This window comes from Pinus tabuliformis, chromosome 2_1 (genome assembly GCF_031772625.1).
Source record: "Pinus tabuliformis cultivar Carrire ecotype Pingquan chromosome 2_1, CPIR1, whole genome shotgun sequence".
In the NCBI taxonomy this organism is placed as follows: Eukaryota; Viridiplantae; Streptophyta; class Pinopsida; order Pinales; family Pinaceae; genus Pinus; species Pinus tabuliformis.
Window position 1 is genome coordinate 915,506,664 of NC_142299.1, and position 19,144 is coordinate 915,525,807.

At 36.0% G+C, this 19,144-nt stretch overlaps 1 protein-coding gene across 4 annotated transcripts in view; it reads left to right on the forward strand.

The window, feature by feature from the left end:
• LOC149203627 (protein BONZAI 1-like) overlaps positions 1-19,144 on the forward strand; it is a 197,253-nt gene that overhangs the window by 63,971 nt on the left and 114,138 nt on the right. The window contains exon 1 of one of the 4 annotated variants that reach the window (XM_089403512.1): positions 9,100-9,469. The exons of the other annotated variants lie outside the window; for them this stretch is intronic. Within the exon in view, the coding sequence (XP_089259638.1) occupies positions 9,317-9,469 (153 nt within the window). The 5' untranslated portion in view covers positions 9,100-9,316. Of the gene's footprint in view, positions 1-9,099; positions 9,470-19,144 lie in introns of those variants that run through there. 4 annotated transcript variants of the gene reach the window in all.

Here is a 19,144-nt window from a genome sequence, read left to right on the forward strand (position 1 = left end):
AATCCCCATATTGCTTAGTTTATGACTCTCTTAAATTATTTTTGGTAATATGAATAGGATTAAACCTTAATATTAATATAATATTATATATAATAATATTCATTAATAAGATTATATAGGGTTATGAATCCTTTCTCACCTGAGGGGGATGTGAAAAAGAGAGCGATGAGGGCAGCCTAGGCCATCGGCCTAGGGTGCTGCAGACTAGACCTCATTTTGGATGACGGAGACTAGGAGGTACGGGGTGGGTCAACAGGTTTTCTGTGGAGATGGTCCATACAATGGCCATGTAGGCTGTGGGTTGGATCCAGGGTGCTCAATCTGCAAGGATCCCAAGGAATATGTTTACTGGGACAAATTTCATCCAATTGAGAGGGTACAGTGGATGATTGCAGAGGAGGGTTTGGATGGGGATTCTTCCTTCGTTTCTCCCATGAATCTTAGAGGCTTGATCCAGTACACAAACCCCACCCCTTCCCCCTTTGGTCCTTTGTTTACGTAATAGATTATACCATAAATTATTCATTAATCGAGCATGTCCAAAGGTATGAATCAACAATCCAACTGTATATATTTGTGATGCTTACTGGTGCAAATTTTCATTTTTTCACAAACGCGTAATAGCGAATAGATTTACCTTAAATTATTCAACGTCCAAAGATATCAATCAACAATCCAGCTGTATAGGCATATGTGTGATGTTTACTGGTGCAAATTTTAATTTTTCACAAAAGCAGAATCGTTGTCAGGGTTTACCGGGAAGAGTTGCGGCAGTGTAGGCGACCAGGCTGATTGAACCAATATCTCTTCTAAAAAAATTCAACAATTCCAATTTAATAATCCTATCGACCTCTCTTTGTACCTTTTGGGACAATTGCTAATAATATATATATATATATATATATTATTCTTAAAGTAGTCGTTATAGGAATACTATTTGATCTTAAAAATTATTATTAAAATATTATTTTTCATAAATTAGTCATTATTAAAAAAAATTACTCTCCCTTTTCATTGCTTTGTTTTAATTTTAGTCTCCTTTAATTATTATTTTTGTTATAGGATCTTGACTCATTAATCAATGTTGATTGATATTTATTTATTTATTTTTGACTCTGTTCCCTCTATTTGGTTGACTTGTATTGTTTGTTTCTTTTAGGTTTTCGATCTTTCTTAATTATTATTATTTTATCTTAATTATTATTAAAAATGATAATATTACTATTTTTAAACTAATTGTTATAGGAATATATTTGATCTTAATAATCATTATTAAAATATTAATTTTCATAAACTAGCCGTTATATGATCTTTTGGTCTCTACATCGCCCTCTATTTAAACCTGTGCCATGATCTGCATCTTCATCTGGTCTTGATGATGAACCACACTAGTTGGTTCGAAACGCATTGACAAAACTTTCTCCTATGTGATTTCTACCAAAAAGACTTTTCTTAATGTAATATGGATCACAGAAGCTTGAATTTAGAATTTTTTATCTTGTAATTTTCTATGTTGAAAGAACATATTAGAAAAAGTAAACTCATAACCTCTCAATAATAGAGGCGCTTTAACAATTAGGCCTCAACCAACTAAGCTAACCCCCTTAGGGTGTCGAGAAAATTGAACCCATGACCTCTCAATAATAGAGGCGCCTTAACAACTAGGATTCAACCAACGAAGATAATCCTCGAGCTAATTCTCGAGGTTGCAAAGCTTGACACCAAGAGTGTCAAGATAATTGAATCCATGACCTCTCAACAATAAAGGTGCTTTAACAACTAAGGCTCAACAAACTGAACGAATTCTTGAGGCTTCAAACAATGAACCATCTTGAAACAAAAATCGATAAAAATATAATCATGTGGTAAGATGACATTGGTAAAATCTATAGAAGTAAAATTTCATAGAGGATAGTATATTAATAATGACTACTGAAATAAATGCTTTGGGTTGCTTTGGACTTGTCAGATAAGAAGCACGTCTCAACATAGATAATGCCACTTTTATGCATAAATGGATAATATAAAATTCTTTGAAGGTGTTTTTTTTTTGTTGTGTAAGTTAAAGTGACCATAAGGTAATGAGTAAGTTTTATGGAGTAAAATATCTTGAGATGGATTTTGTGGAAACATAGTTGGAACCCGGATGCGGGTGCCTTAATGAGCTGTTAATGCTCAAGCAAGCGACGCCGACATCTGGCATTACTGCGGATTAGGTTGGCGATTTCTGGCAGATCATTTACTCGCATTTATGATGCATTGGGTTCAAGGCAAGCGGGGTAAGGATTTCAGGATGGTGAGCACAAGTTGCGGTTCAGTTGTTCTGGCCTCGACATTCTCTCTGGTTTATTCAGGCAGTGACATTCTCGGGCGGATATGCTCTCAGAATTTCGGCGCAGGGCAGAGCATTTGGAAGCCACCATGGCTCCATAGGCGCTCGCATCTAGCCAGCTTCAGGTATTTGGTCTTGATTCTTCCGGTAGGTATCTGGTATGGTCAGTCATTTCTCCTCTGGCCCATCTCTGTAAGAGGTCTCGTTTCGGTCTTTGTTGAAGTTGTCTGGGCAGGGTGTGGGGTTCAGTCCGTCAGTGTTGGGATATTTCTCGTGGTTCTGTATACTCTCTGTGAGGAGTTATCCCTGGGGGTCTTCAATTCAGAGCTCTGTTCACTCCTGTTTCTTTTAGATTGGGGCGGGTCGTCTTTCTTTCTCCCTCAATCCTTTAGCCCTTTCAGTTTGTCAATCCTTTCTGCAATGGCCCGACGTCGTGGTATTTCCCGGAGGGGTAGTAGTTCAGGAGCTCGTGGAGGTGTTAGGGGTCGGGGTGGATCTGGTCCTCGGCGCATTTCCCCGTTAGCTTCTGTCTCGCCGGCCTCACCGTCATCAGACCACTCCGGTCCATCCGTAAACAGTTCTTTTCACTCTTCCCACTTCAAATTTAAAAGTAGGCTTAACAAGCCAAGTATCTCTGCTATCATTACAGTCATCTTCTCAGAGGAAGAAGATGAGCTCACAGGCTCTGATGAAAACTCCAAGGACAGGTCTCTTTCTCATAATTCGAGTGACTCTCAAGGAAGCATGGCGGGTGATGTCCTCAATAATCCAGTGGCGCTGCAGGCTGAAGGTCATCAAGAGGATTCGCGCCATCAGCAAGCCTCTTCTCATGAGGATATCATTGCTTGTGCGCCAACGCAATTCTCCGGCAGCGTACTGCATCTTGTGACTCCTCCAGGCTGCAACAATATGGAAGTAGAAGATAATGTGATGGTTCATTGGGTTAGCTCTCCCCGCAAAGCTAATGAAGAAGATACAGACTTGCCACCTCAGGCATAACTTCCTCTATCTCAGCAAGTCATCTCAGGACTGCGGTTTTTTTGGATGTATTTCTCAGTGGGTATGGTTTCTGGTATTTTCAGTATGGTTTTTTCTCATCTTCCAGCTTATGATTTTGGCTTTCCAGCTTTTTGTAATAGCTGCATAGAACTGCATTTTGTAATAGGGCGGCTGGAAACAAAGTGTAGATCCTATCTAGCTCTATTGAGTTTTGGGCTTTTGTTTTTCATCTATGTAAACAGAGGGCTAAGTGCTAACTGCAACAGTTTTTTTGACAGAGGGCAGGCTACAGCCCCCTCAGAGGTTCAAACCTCTCTGTAAATATTTTTTATCTTTTTTATACATAATAGAATAGTCTTTACTCAGAAGAAAAAAAAAAAATAAAAAAAAGAAAAAACATAGTTGGCAAAGTTTGCAAATCATTTTGTTTAGCAAAGTGTTGTCAACAAAAAGGTATATGGTTTATGATATGCAACTGTTGTGATGTTTAGTAGACTGAGAGCGCTGCTTCCTTTTTTCATAGTCATTGCGCTTGATGTTAAGTAAGCTTCGAATTGAGGGGAAATTAAGTAAATCTATTTTTTTATTTGTAATGTCTTTTTTGTACTTAATGCTGAGTTGGAATCATTGCAAGTTTGATATCTGCCTCATGTGCCAAAAGTGTGTGGTTTATGATAATTGATTGTTCTAACATGGATTAGAGTGAGAGTTTTTTCCATTCTTCATAATTGTTGCACTCGATGTTAAATAAGTTTTGAATTAGGGGTAAGCTAAGCAAATATACCTTTTCATTTGTAGTGTTGTTTTGGTACTTGATGATTAGGTAGAATTACTACAAATATGTCACCCACTCAGTGTGGCATCTGTGTATATTTTTTATTTTGAGTTCAAAAATTGTATTGTTGGGTTCTTGGTATGAATGATTGTTTTGTTATTGAAAGCAAGTGTCCTTAGTGTTTGATAACTTGCATCAAAGACTACAACTCTTTGTAATCTAGCATGCATTTTAGTTTTGCATGCATAACTAATAAGAATGGTAGACAATTGTGTGGCTTATTGCTTATGATGAACAATAAATACATATTGAGAAGCAATTGTTTCTAGTCCAAGGGGTTATGTGAGAGTAGACAAATCTAATATTAGTGTTGTACATATTACATCTTTAAGAGCCTTGGATGCTTGGTGACTAGTCATTTTTGAGTCCAATTAAAATTATCTATAATGCTAGTGAGTTGGTGGAGCAAGGAAGGATTTGGACACTGACTTTCAGATTTGACCTTTGTTGGTCTTATCTTGTGAGAGAGAATGGTTTAGATATGGAAGAGGCACCCATCCATCATTTTATTCCAAATGAGGATATCAATTAAATAAATAATAACAAATATCTAAAAAAGTGTGGAAGTACTTTGTTAATGGCGTGATTGAACATGATTGAGGCATTGGAGAGTCCAAAATGAATGATGAATCATTAAAAGAAGCTCATATTTGGTCTTGAATGTCATCTTCTAAACCTTTTGTAGTGTGCATGCCAACTTAATGTTCACCTAAAGCAATATCTGACTTTTATGAAGTGTCATGTTCCTTGGAGATGATCCTCATTTGGAGGAAGTACACAATTTTTTTTTTGAGACCTTGATAATCTGCGTAGAATTAATATTCATATTTTCCTTTCTTGTCAATGGGGATTGGTTGGTAACATATGGGTGATACCTTCGTTAAGGTTTAAACCCCTAAGAACAGATTTGTCCCTCGTGCACCTTTAATATAAGGTGTTTAATGCACCTGGGCTAAGGTGAAAGCCTTGTGCAACTTGGATGGACTAAACACCCTCACTTGTGAATGCTTAGTCAAAAGATAGCTTCTGTAACATGCCAAATTGTATATAGTTTATTGAATATCTAATGTTGAATGTTGTATGCTACTTATGTTAATTGGTGGCATTCTAACTCTCTATATATATACAGAGAGAGAGAGAGGTGTTGCACTAAATTTTGCCCTTATGAATGATTTATTTAAGTTGTCTTTATATGTCCATCTCTTCCATCAAAGCTGTTATATACATATGAGTCAATTTGAAATCTTAAACCCCATGATAAGATGAATAAACCACATAATAAGATGAATGATTTGTGTGGCAAGAAGTTGTTGGGCTTTTTTAAAAACATCAAAGTAGGCATCTATTTTTCTTTTCACTGCTCTAGGTGGAAGACTTGTGCCAATGCTCTTCTCCGCCTACCAAATGATAAACACAACAATTAGGCTTCCTTGCATTTGCTAATTAAGAACAACTTTGCCTATGAAGATAAGATGTTTAGTTAAATTCATATGTTTGGCCATCCTTGTATACGTTGTAAGTGTTCTTGACCCATCTTGTATGAATTTATGGGTATGCTAACATGGTCATCATAAGAGAATATGTTGTAGCATTCCATGGGTGTGACATAACAAAAATTATGTTTAATAAATGGTTACTTGCATATAGACATTGCAAATATGGTCTTCCAAAGTGGATCCATTGGTAATTTTGAACCATCCAAAATTGTAGGGGTGCAGGTGTGATTGTATGGGGAGATTTAACGTTGTAATAGAGCCTCACGAGATTAGATTCGTCATGTTGCCATTGTTAATTATCATATAAACTAGTGAATCATTAACATGGAAAATTGGAATAAAGAGAATCTTTATTAGAGGAGGAGTATTTGGTGATTATCTTAATAGATTGAGGTTTGGGCCTTGTGGAGTAATAATTTCAATAGTGTTGTCATCTACTTTGGTGTGTTCTTTTGCCATAAGCGTCTTCACATTTAATGCTTTTGCCATAAAACTTCATTTTGGCACTTCCACCTCCATTATGATTGTCAAAAGTTGAGATTCTATTAGATTATTTGACTAGATGTTTGATAAAGAGATCACCTTAAGTTGATTTGATTGTTGTATGTGAGGTTGTTCACACATTGTCTAATCCTTTAGCAAGCTTCCCTTCGCTCGTCAAAATTTGGTAACACAAGTAGTTAGAGTTCCAATTGATTCAAAACTTCGATCTATTGTGTGAGGATTTGAATTGATTTGGAGTTGACCAGAACCTCAAGCATCATTGCATTATTTATGGAACTTGGATAATGGTGGAACTCTAGGCATCTTGAACTTTTTGTCATGTTCTTATCCTATTTGTTATTGGAAAGAGGGTCCTTTTGCTATATGAATAAGTTACTTTGTCGTATTTTGTTCGTAAGGGTAAGCTAAATGCTTTCCATTTTATGATTGTGTGATCTTCTATGTGTCTTTGTAGTGATATTTTTTGGGAGACCATGAAGGGAAGTTGTGTTTGTGGCAACTAGAGGAAGGAGGGGACCATCTAAATTAAATGATAATGCTCCATCTCTTTGCTTAAATAATTGTCTATAATTTCACAATTAAGTTTGTATTTTGTTTAGAAATGAAATGGGTGTGGAATCCTTAAATTTAATGAGTTTATTTATGTTAATTACCATTGTGTGATTCATTTGCATACTTGTATGAATTCAATTGTTGTTAGAATTTTAATGGATTTAAATTTACTTTGGGATTTTCTAATTTGGTATTGTCCCTACATGTGGGTTGAGTAATCCATGGAAATAGACATTACACATGGTAGTAAGGAAATAATGGAGGACACATTTACAAATCAAAATGTAACATCATTTAAATTATCATGTAAAATGTTATATGTAATTCTCTGTGAAAGAGAGAGAGACAAAAGAGAATGACAAACTATCCACAAACTCTTTACACAACGCTTCATATTATATATAGTACAAATAACAACGTATATTTGTGATGAGATCAAGCTCTGGTCGTTGAAGGTACTTTGGCATTGTGATTGTTGATGGGTTGATCATACATTTTCTTTGCACACTATGAATCATTGTTGGCATGCATGTATATGCACATTTATCTCGTTGGGTGTGGAATGTCGTAATGGAACTATTTTCTAACTAGATCCATTCTCTATGTTATCCTTCATATCGCTACACTTAAAGGCACATTTTATGACTTGATGTGGTAGATTATTGCTAATGAGTGAGTGTAATGTTGACATTTAGGGTGACATTTAACATTAAAAACAAAAATAATATACTCTAACATTAATATTTTAAAGTACACCATATACTGTTACTTAACAAAATGTGTTAATGAATTTTTATAAACACCAATCTAGTTCAATATTCTCATATCTATCAAGTATTAGAGGGATCAAATCTTTCAAAATGTAAATCATTCCTTAATTTTTTGCACCCTTAAAAAGGATTGCTTCTTGAGGGATTTGATCCCTCTCAATGCTTGACAGATTTAATGTTAAGATGGATCTACACAAGGATATAGTACATATAGTAGTGCATTTTAGTGATGATATTAAGATTGAGTGGTAGATTGCACTTTGATTTGTCACTAAGTATGGGGTGACTATTTATGTTATTGGAACAATACATGTCATTTTTGGTGCACATCTTCCACTCTGCAGAAAGAACTGTGATGGGCATGATGTCATTGAAGTGTGCTTGCAGGCTCAATTTTTTGTGTGTAGGATCAAATGGCTCTACACGAATATATAATACCTAGTAGTACATTGCCATGCCAAGATAAAGATTTTGTTGTCGAAGCCACTTCATTGCTGTCAATATTAATGGGATGAGTATTTATCTTCATGGCATGCTACATGTCATCGCTGGTGCACATCTCTAGTTGGGCATAGAGTGACGGGATGGACTCGAGGACATCCAGGTATGCATGTAGGGTGTATAATTTGGTATGTAGACCTATAATAGAAAGGCTCCTAATGGAGAATCATAGTCAAGATAATCAATAGAAAGGCTCTTAATAGAACATCATGTCACAATAAGACTTGAACCTCGACAAAGAGCTTCCCATTAAACCCTCCCAACCACCTAGAATACAATAAATTGGCAATTTAAATTTAAAAATTATCTAAATATTTTACAATTGGAATCTTTATACAACCCAAAAAGTCATATTTAAATAAAATTAATTTAAAAATTCTTAAAATTTAACCCTTTACCTAACACATAATTAATTCACATGGGTTATAGAAGCTATCAACTTTATCATTCCTATTACACCATATAATTTAAATTTAAAAATTATCTAACTAATTTACAATTTGAATCCTAATATAACCCAAAAAAATCTATTCAAATAAAATTAATTTAAAAATTCTTAAAGTTTAACCATTAGACCTAATTAATCCACATAAATAATAAAACCTAACAACTTTATCATTCCTATTCAACCATATAATTTAAATATAAAAGTTATCTCACTATTTTAGAATTTGAATCCTTATACGATCCAACCCACCAAAAATAAAAATAAAATCCAATTAATTTAAAAACTCCTGAAGTTTAACCCCTCGCCTAACCCATAATTACTTCACATGAGTGATAATATTTCGAACGAGAGCCACAGGGGAGATGAATTTAAATTTCCCGTAAAGTAAGAGTATGTGCAACCAAGTCCCATCGTATGAGGAGGGGGCCCACAAAGACATGGCTCCGAAACCGCGGAGTAACCACCACAAGAGTTTAAAGAAGGGCCCACCACCCAAACCGCCTGAATAAAGTCCTCCGAATCACGGAAACGCGTGAAAAATTAAAGGTCAAGTCAAGGTTAACTTAACACCGCGGTTAAATGTCACAACACAATAAGCGACAGTGGCGCAGAGAGTCCCGGCACCCTTTGCATGGGTAGTGGGGGAGCACTCTGTCCGGCGTATGACAGCCTGCCGGATGGACCAAACTAAAGGTGATGTCCCTCGTGGCAGGAGCACATTCGATGACCAACAGCCTGGAAGCCACGGAAACAGATTCCACGTCATCACAACGAGCCCCCGATTGAAACGGCAATATTTAGTATGGCCCATGGGTGCCCGTCTCAGATCTACATAACCAGTTTATTTCATTCGTCTTGCTCGAAGATTCCAGCGAAACGATGGGGTGTTGTTTCTCAGACATCGCCGGCGCGCAGCAGGCGGTGGGTAGCGTCAATGCGGACAAATACACGGTGGGCGCCAATGAGGCTTACAGTGCAGTTCAAAATTTCTTGAAGTCCCGCGGAGTTGAGGGCCTTTCATATCTAATGGAGGTAACCAAATCCGAAAATATCATCTTTCTGCTTATTTTTTTCTTTTTCTTCCCAGAAATCCCTCCGATAATTTACTGGCTACTGTGGCATGCTAGCTTTGGGGTTCGATTCATCTTGCGCGTAGTCTTTTTGTCCAGGTTCAGCCAGCGGTTGCTTTTTTTGAATATCCAGGCGGATCTTTAAACATATTAAGCGAATATATAGATGAAACCAGCGGACAACTGGAATTTCAATAGTAGTGCGAGAGGTCCAAAATAGGGGTACGCACGACATTTTAGTTTAGTGTGACAGCGGAATCGCTTTACACTAAAATCACTGATCTAGATGTTTAAAAAACAATGCTCGGAAACAGAACTTCAAAGAAAAAGCAGGGATGGGATAGCCAGAGGCACAGTTTTAGAGGTCCAGTCCATTATCATTCTCAAATGTGCCCAATTTTACAGTCAGCTTGTGCATGGAATTAATATAGCCATCTTTGGAGGAATTAATGAACTTTTTTAGCTCTTTGCATCCACCAGCGATTGGGGATTTGCCTATAATGGCATGTCTTTAATTATGAAATTTCCACCAAAACAGAGTATGCCTAGTAAGCTTGGTCAAATTTCCGTTCTCTCATATGGTAGTCATGACGATTTAGAGACAGCCGGACACAGATGAGAGAAAATAAACCAAAATTAGGAGGAATGGCTTAGCCGTTTTTTTTCAGCTTCATATGGGAACTGAGATTACTTACTTTATATGGGTGTTGCAAATATCGATATTGACAAAATAATCTAGCCTGGTCATAAACTCGAGATATAGGAAAGATGGGAAAAAATAGATGTGCATTAGAAAAATATAAAATGAGAAATAACATGGGCTCTTCACCTTTTCTAATGGGTTTTTGGCTTGCAGCAAGGATTTAAAAAAAATGGAGTGATACATTTGAATATATTTTTTTGGAACTTATGGTTATAAATTTGAATTCACTGTGATAATGATAGTTTTATTTGTTGATGATAATAGTAACAATGCTTTATATATTAGCATATATTTATTTTAATGTAGGATTCTTAAATATTGAGAGGGTTAAAAAGTCATTACTAATATTGTTCAAATTTTTTGCAATATTATGATAATTTGCAAGTAATATTTTGTTTGTCTTGAATATTTTATGTTTATAGACTAAGTCACAGGACACGTCCTCCAAGGTCTTGTGTCTCATATTTTACGTGTCGGATCGAAAACGGCCCTAAAACGTGTCGAAAATGTTTTTCATCGTGTCCTGTAAGACGTAAAACGTATTCGCTGGTTTTCGTCGTGTCCTGCATCTGGAAAACGCGTATTCCGTTGATAGAAAACGTTGCCTGCATAAGCTGCAATTTTTTTTTGAAAGAAACAAATAATTTTTGAGTGGGGCAACTTAATGATCAAGTCTAGGCCCTAGTATTGATATGCTATTCATGGTAATGTTAAATTCTTAAAGTAAAAGTGACATTCTCCTTAATCTTCATTTTCATCCTTTTACTTAAATTTTTAACATTACCATGAAATGACTCAGGATGTTTGAGAGTGGTTTCGGCCTCATTGGATTTCATATGGAGAAAGTAGAATTTTAGATTTCATTCAAAATGCAACAGACTTATTAGTTTTTCAGGATTTCAGGATTGGGAGATTGTAATGTTTCCAGGTGACACCACCTGCCCAGGCTACCCCTGCCACCAGTGGAGGACGTGGTCTACCTTCTATAGCTCCTACTTCTAGTTCTTCAGCTTCTAGAGCATAGCAAACTCCACTGCCAACTCCACCAGCACCAGCATCTACATCTAGAGGGAAAGGGAAAGTTGTGGCATTTTCTCGCAAGAGGGGCAAAGGAAATCAAGAATCAAGACCAAGCATATCACATTCTAATTTCTAAATAGTAAATTCTGATTCTATTTATTTTTTTAAAGTGAACTATGAACTTTGAGAAGTAATTATATTTTAATTTGATTAGATAAGCTGCAACCTGCAATTTAATATGGATAAAAAACTATATTTCAGTATATATATATATATATATATATATATATATATATATATATAAAACGTGTCCCCCGTGTCCTGTTTCCAGGTTGCTGCGTTTCGTATTGAATACTCGTATTTACGTGTCCTTTGTGTCTCGTGTCCTTGTGTCATGTGACTTATTTTATAGATGATAATAGCAATAATGCTTTATATATCTGCATAGATCCATTTCAACCTTGCACTATTCAACGTCGAGAGGAGTGATATTGATGACAATATTTTTGAACTTATGGCAATACCATGATAAATCGCAAGCTGTATATTGTTTAACTTGAATGTTTTGTATGTGTGGATTATAATAGCAATAATTCATTATATACCAGCATAAATCCATTTTAACCTTGGATTATTAAGCATAGAGAGGGATACGAAAAGGCATAAATTTCTTGGTGCTTAAAAGATAGGGTTAAGATGGATCTGTGTTGGTTTAACTTATTATGATGGTTGGCTTTTTTCTTGTTTCTTCACTTTTATATGATGGATTTAACTTTTATTTTATTTTAGCTTATTAGTGTTATGTAATGTGTTATGCAATGTTGGGTTGTTAGGAAACATGACATCTGATGCATGAATGTTGGACGCACATGGGACACATGTTGTATGCTAGGATACATCTACACATGGGACACATGTTGTATGCTAGGATACATCCCATGCATGTTTTATACTTTACTATCCCAGGTCACATTGTGTTGGGCATGTAGGATACCAAAAGAATTCTAAATTGTCCACAAAAATTCAAAAAGGTGTGTACATGTATTTTGATATGTCAGTAAATGTGTCATGATGTGTGACTGATCCATTTCTATTATCTAAATGTTTAAAAAATTTACATCTTTATGTCTATGTTTTTTTCTCAACATTTTTAATATTTTAAAAATCACTCACTTACACATGTTGGAATTGTAACAACAATTAAAAGAAAATTTTATTATAATAAACAATTTTACTTAAAGTAGATATTTGGTAGTTTGTGTAATACTGGAGGTTTATGTAAGCATTTGGTAGTTTGTTGTTAAGAGTGTTTTTTGGAAGCTTGACATGAGAAGATTGTAATCTTTATAATTGAACGATAAGATTACAGATACCATGCCCCATGGATGTTTCCTTGATGCACTGTCAGGAATTTACCGTGTAAATTTTTGTCTTGTTTGAAATCTTCTTTCATTATTTCTCTGCATATAAGTTGTGCTTTCACATATATTTTATGTGCGATCACATATACCAACAAGTGGTATCAAAGCAAGGTTGGGGGAGTGTGAGAGGCCACAAACCATAAGCCACAATGCTGTTTGGGAAAGTATGTCTGCATGCAAAATTGAAGTCACATTTGTCTACGTGAACAGTTGGAGCCATGGATAGAATTTGGTTGTGTGTTGGAGTTACTGAAAAATAAAGTCATGGAGGGCCTACTTTGACAAAAACCTATTTTGCCCAATAAACACTTGTAGATTTTCTATGAACCATATCTTTTGCCTAGTCTATGTCAACAAAGACATGTACATCTAACACTCTATTTGCTCTAGGCCTTATTTGGTAATAGATTGCATAATCTATAATGCCACACAGATATTTGATACCCTCTTTATAGTGATCCACTGTTACTTCCTTTGTTTTATCCTAAGTTATTGGAGACGTCCCCCCAAACCCATTCAACGTTTCAGAAAGGAAAATAGGTACGACACTACACATAAATGACACTGAAACATTTCATTTTTTTTGGAAATGCAAGATCCTATTTTTGAAATGTTTTAGTTTTTTTGGAAACGTAGGATCTTATTTTTGGAACGTTTCAGTATTTTTGGAAACGTAGGATCCTATTTCTGAAATGCTTCAGGCATTTTTAAGGGTTTTGGATCTGTTTTTAGAGTTGCCCAACTTGGATATGACATTGAATGCCATGTCTCATATGACTTTGTTTGATGAGGAGGCACCAATAATTGCATCTTCAAGTGGACATGGCAACAATGCTCCCATTCATGGAGAGGATCCAAATGTTGATGTGGATCTTAATTACATGGATGAAAACATATTTGATGATATGTAAATGTAATTTATGATGATGTTTTGAACTTTTGAACAATGAACATTGAATACCATAATGTCATATGATAGTAGACTGACAACAGCGAGTCATAATTCATTTTGTAATTTGTACTATGTAGTGTGCATTTAGCATTATTAATTTTGTTGACGATGTTGATGATTGAAATTGGAAACATAAACTTGATGATATGTTGAATGTTATAATAATCATTAATGATGATGACAATGTTTAAACTTTATGCTGATTTGTTTATGTTGAATTCATGATGATGATTATGTATTTTTAAATATAGAATCTAGATTCTAAAAGATGAATGGTAAGGCAAATTTTTTCATATATATATATATATATATATATATATATATATGTCGTTTCCTTGTTGTATCATATCCATATTTTTTGAAAATTCGTTGTTTCTGTTTCAAACCCCGTTTCTGTATTTGTTTCAGTGCAACTTAGGTTTTAACATATACTTGCTCAAGTTTCCCATTGCATGGGCAATTTCTGGTCTAATAGAGGATTGCATACATCAAACTACCAATAGCACTAGTATAGGGAACATAAAACTTGTCCTCTTCCTCTTCTTATGCCTCAGGACACTAATTTGCAGATAACTTTGTACCTACACGAATAGGGACCTTGATCGATTTACATTCCTGCGTATTAAACCTTTGCAACTTTGTCTCTAACATATTTCCTTTGATTCAACCATAGTTTCTTGTGTTTACCCAATCTCTTTTAATTTCCATCCCTAAAATAAAGTTTGCAACACTAAGATCTTTGTATGACATCAGAGTATTGATGTCCTTGATAACATACAAGACCACATAAATAAAATGGTCAACTTGTAGCTTGCAATACACAATGATCAACTTTGCTTTTTGAGAAACCAAGTCCCAATACATAAGCATCAAACTTTTGATACCACATCCTTGGAGAGTGTTTTAACCCATAAAGAGACCTTTTTCAACTTGTAAACCAACTCTTTCTTTCCCTTTACTACAAACCATTCGCTGTTTTATTTAGATTTCTTCTTCAGGATCTCCATGTAGTAATGTCTTCTTCACATCCATCTGCCCTATGTAGAAATATTGTCTTCACATCCATTTGCTCTACTAGAAGAACAAAAGGAAAAACAATAAACAAGATAAAAATAATAGAAGTTAATTTAGCAATAGAAGAAAAATTTCACCAAATCAATTCCCTTTTCTTGGGAGTTTGATCTAGGTGGATATTGGTGGCCATCCACCTAATCCACTTGCTCCTAGCACAATTTTCAATTTTAACAGTTTTTTTATAGTTTTTAGGTCTTGAACTTTTAGAGTTGTTTTGAGGCCCGAAACGACAACTTTTTGGGGAAACAAACCAATGGAAATTGTAGACTATAGTTGGCATTTGGAAAATGTACTTCTCGAATAAACCTTTCCAATGGGCTATTGTGCGTGCCAAATGGAGATTGTATGCCAAAGTTATGACCTCAGGAAGTTGACGTTCCTACTTACCCCATCAGGCTCACAAGCCTTTGGTAATTCATCTCCAGGGTTAGGTTTTTGGATGTTTAGGGTTTCTCATTGCTTCTTTATGCTAAAAAGGCCTCTGAGCCTCATTATAAGGCATGTAGCCATTACATCTCTTCTTAGGGATAAGTGACCACCGTTCCAACTAGTTTGTTTTCATTTTGCATGTATATAGTTTTAGCATTTTCCATTTATTAATACAAGTCAAGTTTCATTATATCTTTGTGTTTTGGTTATAAATCTGTATTTAATTTTGTTCCCTTCATAAATTCAGATTAGTGGTATCAGAGTGGTCTGCGCTTTATCTGTTTTTCTGTGCATGTCCCCAATGATGTCAAGTTATAAGGAGTTGGGACTTGAATTGCTTGAGCCCTTGCAAGAGTGTCCCTGCTGACCTCGACTAATTCCCATGGTGGAAGAAAAAAGGAGAGAGTAGAAGATCCTATTAAATTGTTGCTTAAAGAGGCATTTGAGTGGCAAAGAAACGAGATGATGGATAATTTTTCCCAGATCCTTTGACGAATGCCAATTGGCGATTCGTCCAGTGTCCACTTTGGAAGCACCACCCCCTTTAAGGTACATGTTAATTTTGGTATTCCTATTTTTTAAGGCCAGTTAGATGCAAATGTTCTAGACAAATGGTGAAATCTGCTAGAAGGGTATTTTTCGGTCCACATTTTCGATAGAGAAAAGATTACTTTGCACTCCTTAAGGCCGCTCCCCATGTCAAGGATTGGTGGGAAACTTACCGTGAGCAAACAGCCATAAGGGAATCCACAATATTTTCAGTCCTAACTACTTGGGACTCTTTTAGGGATGCTGTTAAGGAACATTATTACTATGTTGGAAGCTATGAAAACTGATACATGAAATGGACCACACTGCGGCAAGAAAGGGATCAGGTAGTGCCAGAGTTCACAAATATCTTTCATACCTTGCACACCAAGTTGGGTATCAAAGATTTTGAGCAACCTTTGGTGCTCAAGTACTGTGACTGTTTGCACATATACATCCAGATATAAATGGAGTTTTTGGACATCTTCTCACTTGGCACAACATATTGATATGCTGTAAAAATCGAGCAAAAATTTAAGCAAAAGAAGCGAGACTTTGGATTTGCGAATCCTTCATAGCAGAAGTAGGGCAAGGGCATCTATAAATTGCAAAACAAAGAATAGAGCCAGGGTGGACCACCCCAAAACAACCATTTAAGCCACAAACAAAGAATGGTAATGGGAAGACGAAAATGGTCATAGTTGGTCATAAATTTGTATATCATTTCGTTCCCTTCATAAATTCAAATTAGAGTAACCTTTTGCTACCAAATGCGCTTTATAGTTCTCCACTTTTTTTTTTTTGCAGTCAGCTTCTTGAACTCCCATTTTCTACCAATGGAGTATCTTCCAGTTGACGACACAACTAGATTCCACTCCTCATTTTTATCCAAGGTAGCGATTCCTCCAACCATGGCTTTCTTCTAGAGTTTACCGTCCTTTGAACACTACTTTTTAAAAGGTTTGGGATCATCATCACAAATGAATAAATGAAAACTAGAATGAAAATCAGGTGAATAATACCTTTTTGGTTGCCTTCTTTCTCAAACTGATCAACTCAATATTGGGATATGAGGTTCTTCTTATTTTGATTTATGTTCTATTGTTGAGTTAGTTTCTTCATTCTTCAATATACACTCCATTATCCCTTGTTCATTTTGCCTTGGTACTCCAACAAGTGTAAATTCAAAAAATATCCAACAAATGATACCCACACTTACTCTAAGCCTGAAATCAACTTCCAATGAAGGTAGCATGTCCCCACACTGATATATGCAACCCCATTACCCTTGAGATAACTCGCAACCCTTGTATAACGAAAATATCAGCGTTTATAACGAAAATATCAGCCTTCAAACTACTATAGATTTTAGTCCCTTCAACTCAATTACAACCCTTCAGCAATCCATGATCTGCCCAAGAAATGCTTAGCCAATAAATCGTGATCATTGCACCCAATCTGCCACAAGAGATACGCTGAGCACACTGAAAATAACAACAAAGAATAAACTTGACACACACATATATAGAGTTGGACAACTAGAAGTAAATTTGCCCAGATGTCGACTAGATGTGTAGAGTTTTACTATAACAAGAAATAATTCCCTTTTAGCAGTGAAACTCTATTCTTTGTGTGCACATTGCTCAAAAGAAGTCTGCTCCAGGGCTCAAATTATTTTAAGGAAATGCTGAGATGCCACGAAACCATCCAACAATTGCTATGAATTTAGTCTGAGATAATTAAGTTGAGTCTGCTCCAGCACAAAACAATTTGGCCTAATGAGCAATTGTAAAGAGTACACCTGGAACAAGCTTGAACACTTAGGATACACCCTGAAAACTAGCTCGGTCCCTTTAGATGAGCTTCTACAAGCCTAATACGAATTCAACCTCCTTAGATAGGATGCTACAGGTACAAATGATGTGTCTTCTAAGGGAAACTTCGAGCTTGGAATAATCAATGATTCCACAGTTTGAGCTCGTTCTCTTTGACACAAATATTCTCAAGTAGTATTATACAACCTCCTTCAAGAAAAATACTGTGCACTCCAATGGGTTTGATCTCTTATAAACAAAGAGGAATAAGGTGAAGTGTCAAATTTGATAAGCACAATATTTTGACCCAATTAAGTCTTTAATTCTTTAACAGATTACAAGCAATTGACCCTCCAAGGTAAAACCACAATTCGAACCCTTGAACCCATCGTTGATACACCGAATAATTCGACTTCTTGTGGATGGAAATGTGAGAAACTAATGGACGAATGGCACTAAAACCCACATTTTGTCTAAGGGAAAATTACGTCCTCAAGTTCGGACAAAGAATCTCCATGACGGCTGCTGAAGCATAAATAACTCTACCTTTAGGAAACTTGTGGAAAATAACCCTCAGATCACCTGAGAAGGAAAATGTGGCCCTAAGCTGAAACAATTATCTGCAATGGTTACTCTATCATCCTTCATATATTAATTTCTCTCTTCGATCTCTTTATCTTGCATTCGTCCTTGACTTGGAAACAATTTACAGCCTACCTAAAACGAATTTTAGTTTTTTGATTGCAGAGAAATGTGATCTTCCAAAATATTAAAGTTGGCCCCTTTTAAAACAATTGACTTTATACATTCAACTTTGAATAATTTGGCCAAACAATATATTCGCCCAACAATAAACTTGGCGTTTGGAATGATTTTCACGGCCAACAAAGTATTTAATATTTTGGCCAAAAATCTTTGCTCCAGAAATGACGAACTTTTTGATAACATACAGTTGCTCTCATGACCTGACCATCCTGTGTTCTGGAAATCCACCATGGTTGTACTATAGAGGAAAAAATAAAGGGACATGACATTCCAAGTGGCAAGTGTGGCCTCCTCTCAAGGAATGACCTTCGAATGTTCCTCAACAAGTGCTAAATGTTAAAACAAGGGAGTTCTCCAATAGGTAAACCACCATCAAAGACAACTGTATGCCTCATAATAATCAAAATGCCCAAGGTTTCCTCTGCGAAAACCCAATGATCTCACATGAATATGTGTAAATTGCTATTATAGCAATCTTAGTGCATTAAGAGGGCCTCAAACCATGTGCTACGGTATAGATCCATGTGCATGCTACCCAAAATCAATATCTAGCACCATCAAATAAGGTGGTGTGTTAGAAGAATGTGCAGAGAACGCCAAGCCTCAAATCAAGTGCTCACAAGGTGGTGTGACCTAGTGTAATGTGCATGCATGCTAGTATGTCCTCCCAAAATAAGCGTTTTAAAATGAAAAAGCATGTGCTACCATGTGCCAAAACCATAAATTCATTCTTGAATCCATGGAAAAAGTAACAAGGGTGCTCTAGAAAAGCATGCAAGGTAGTTGAGGTTCCTCTATAGGTGTATCATAATCCAAGGAGTTAAGCCCCTCAGTAAGTCAAGACCATGGTATGAATTAATGTTATCAAAACCAGATCGGAACTGGTTTAACAAGTCGATTTGTATGTTTTCAGGTCCTAATTGGTCCAACT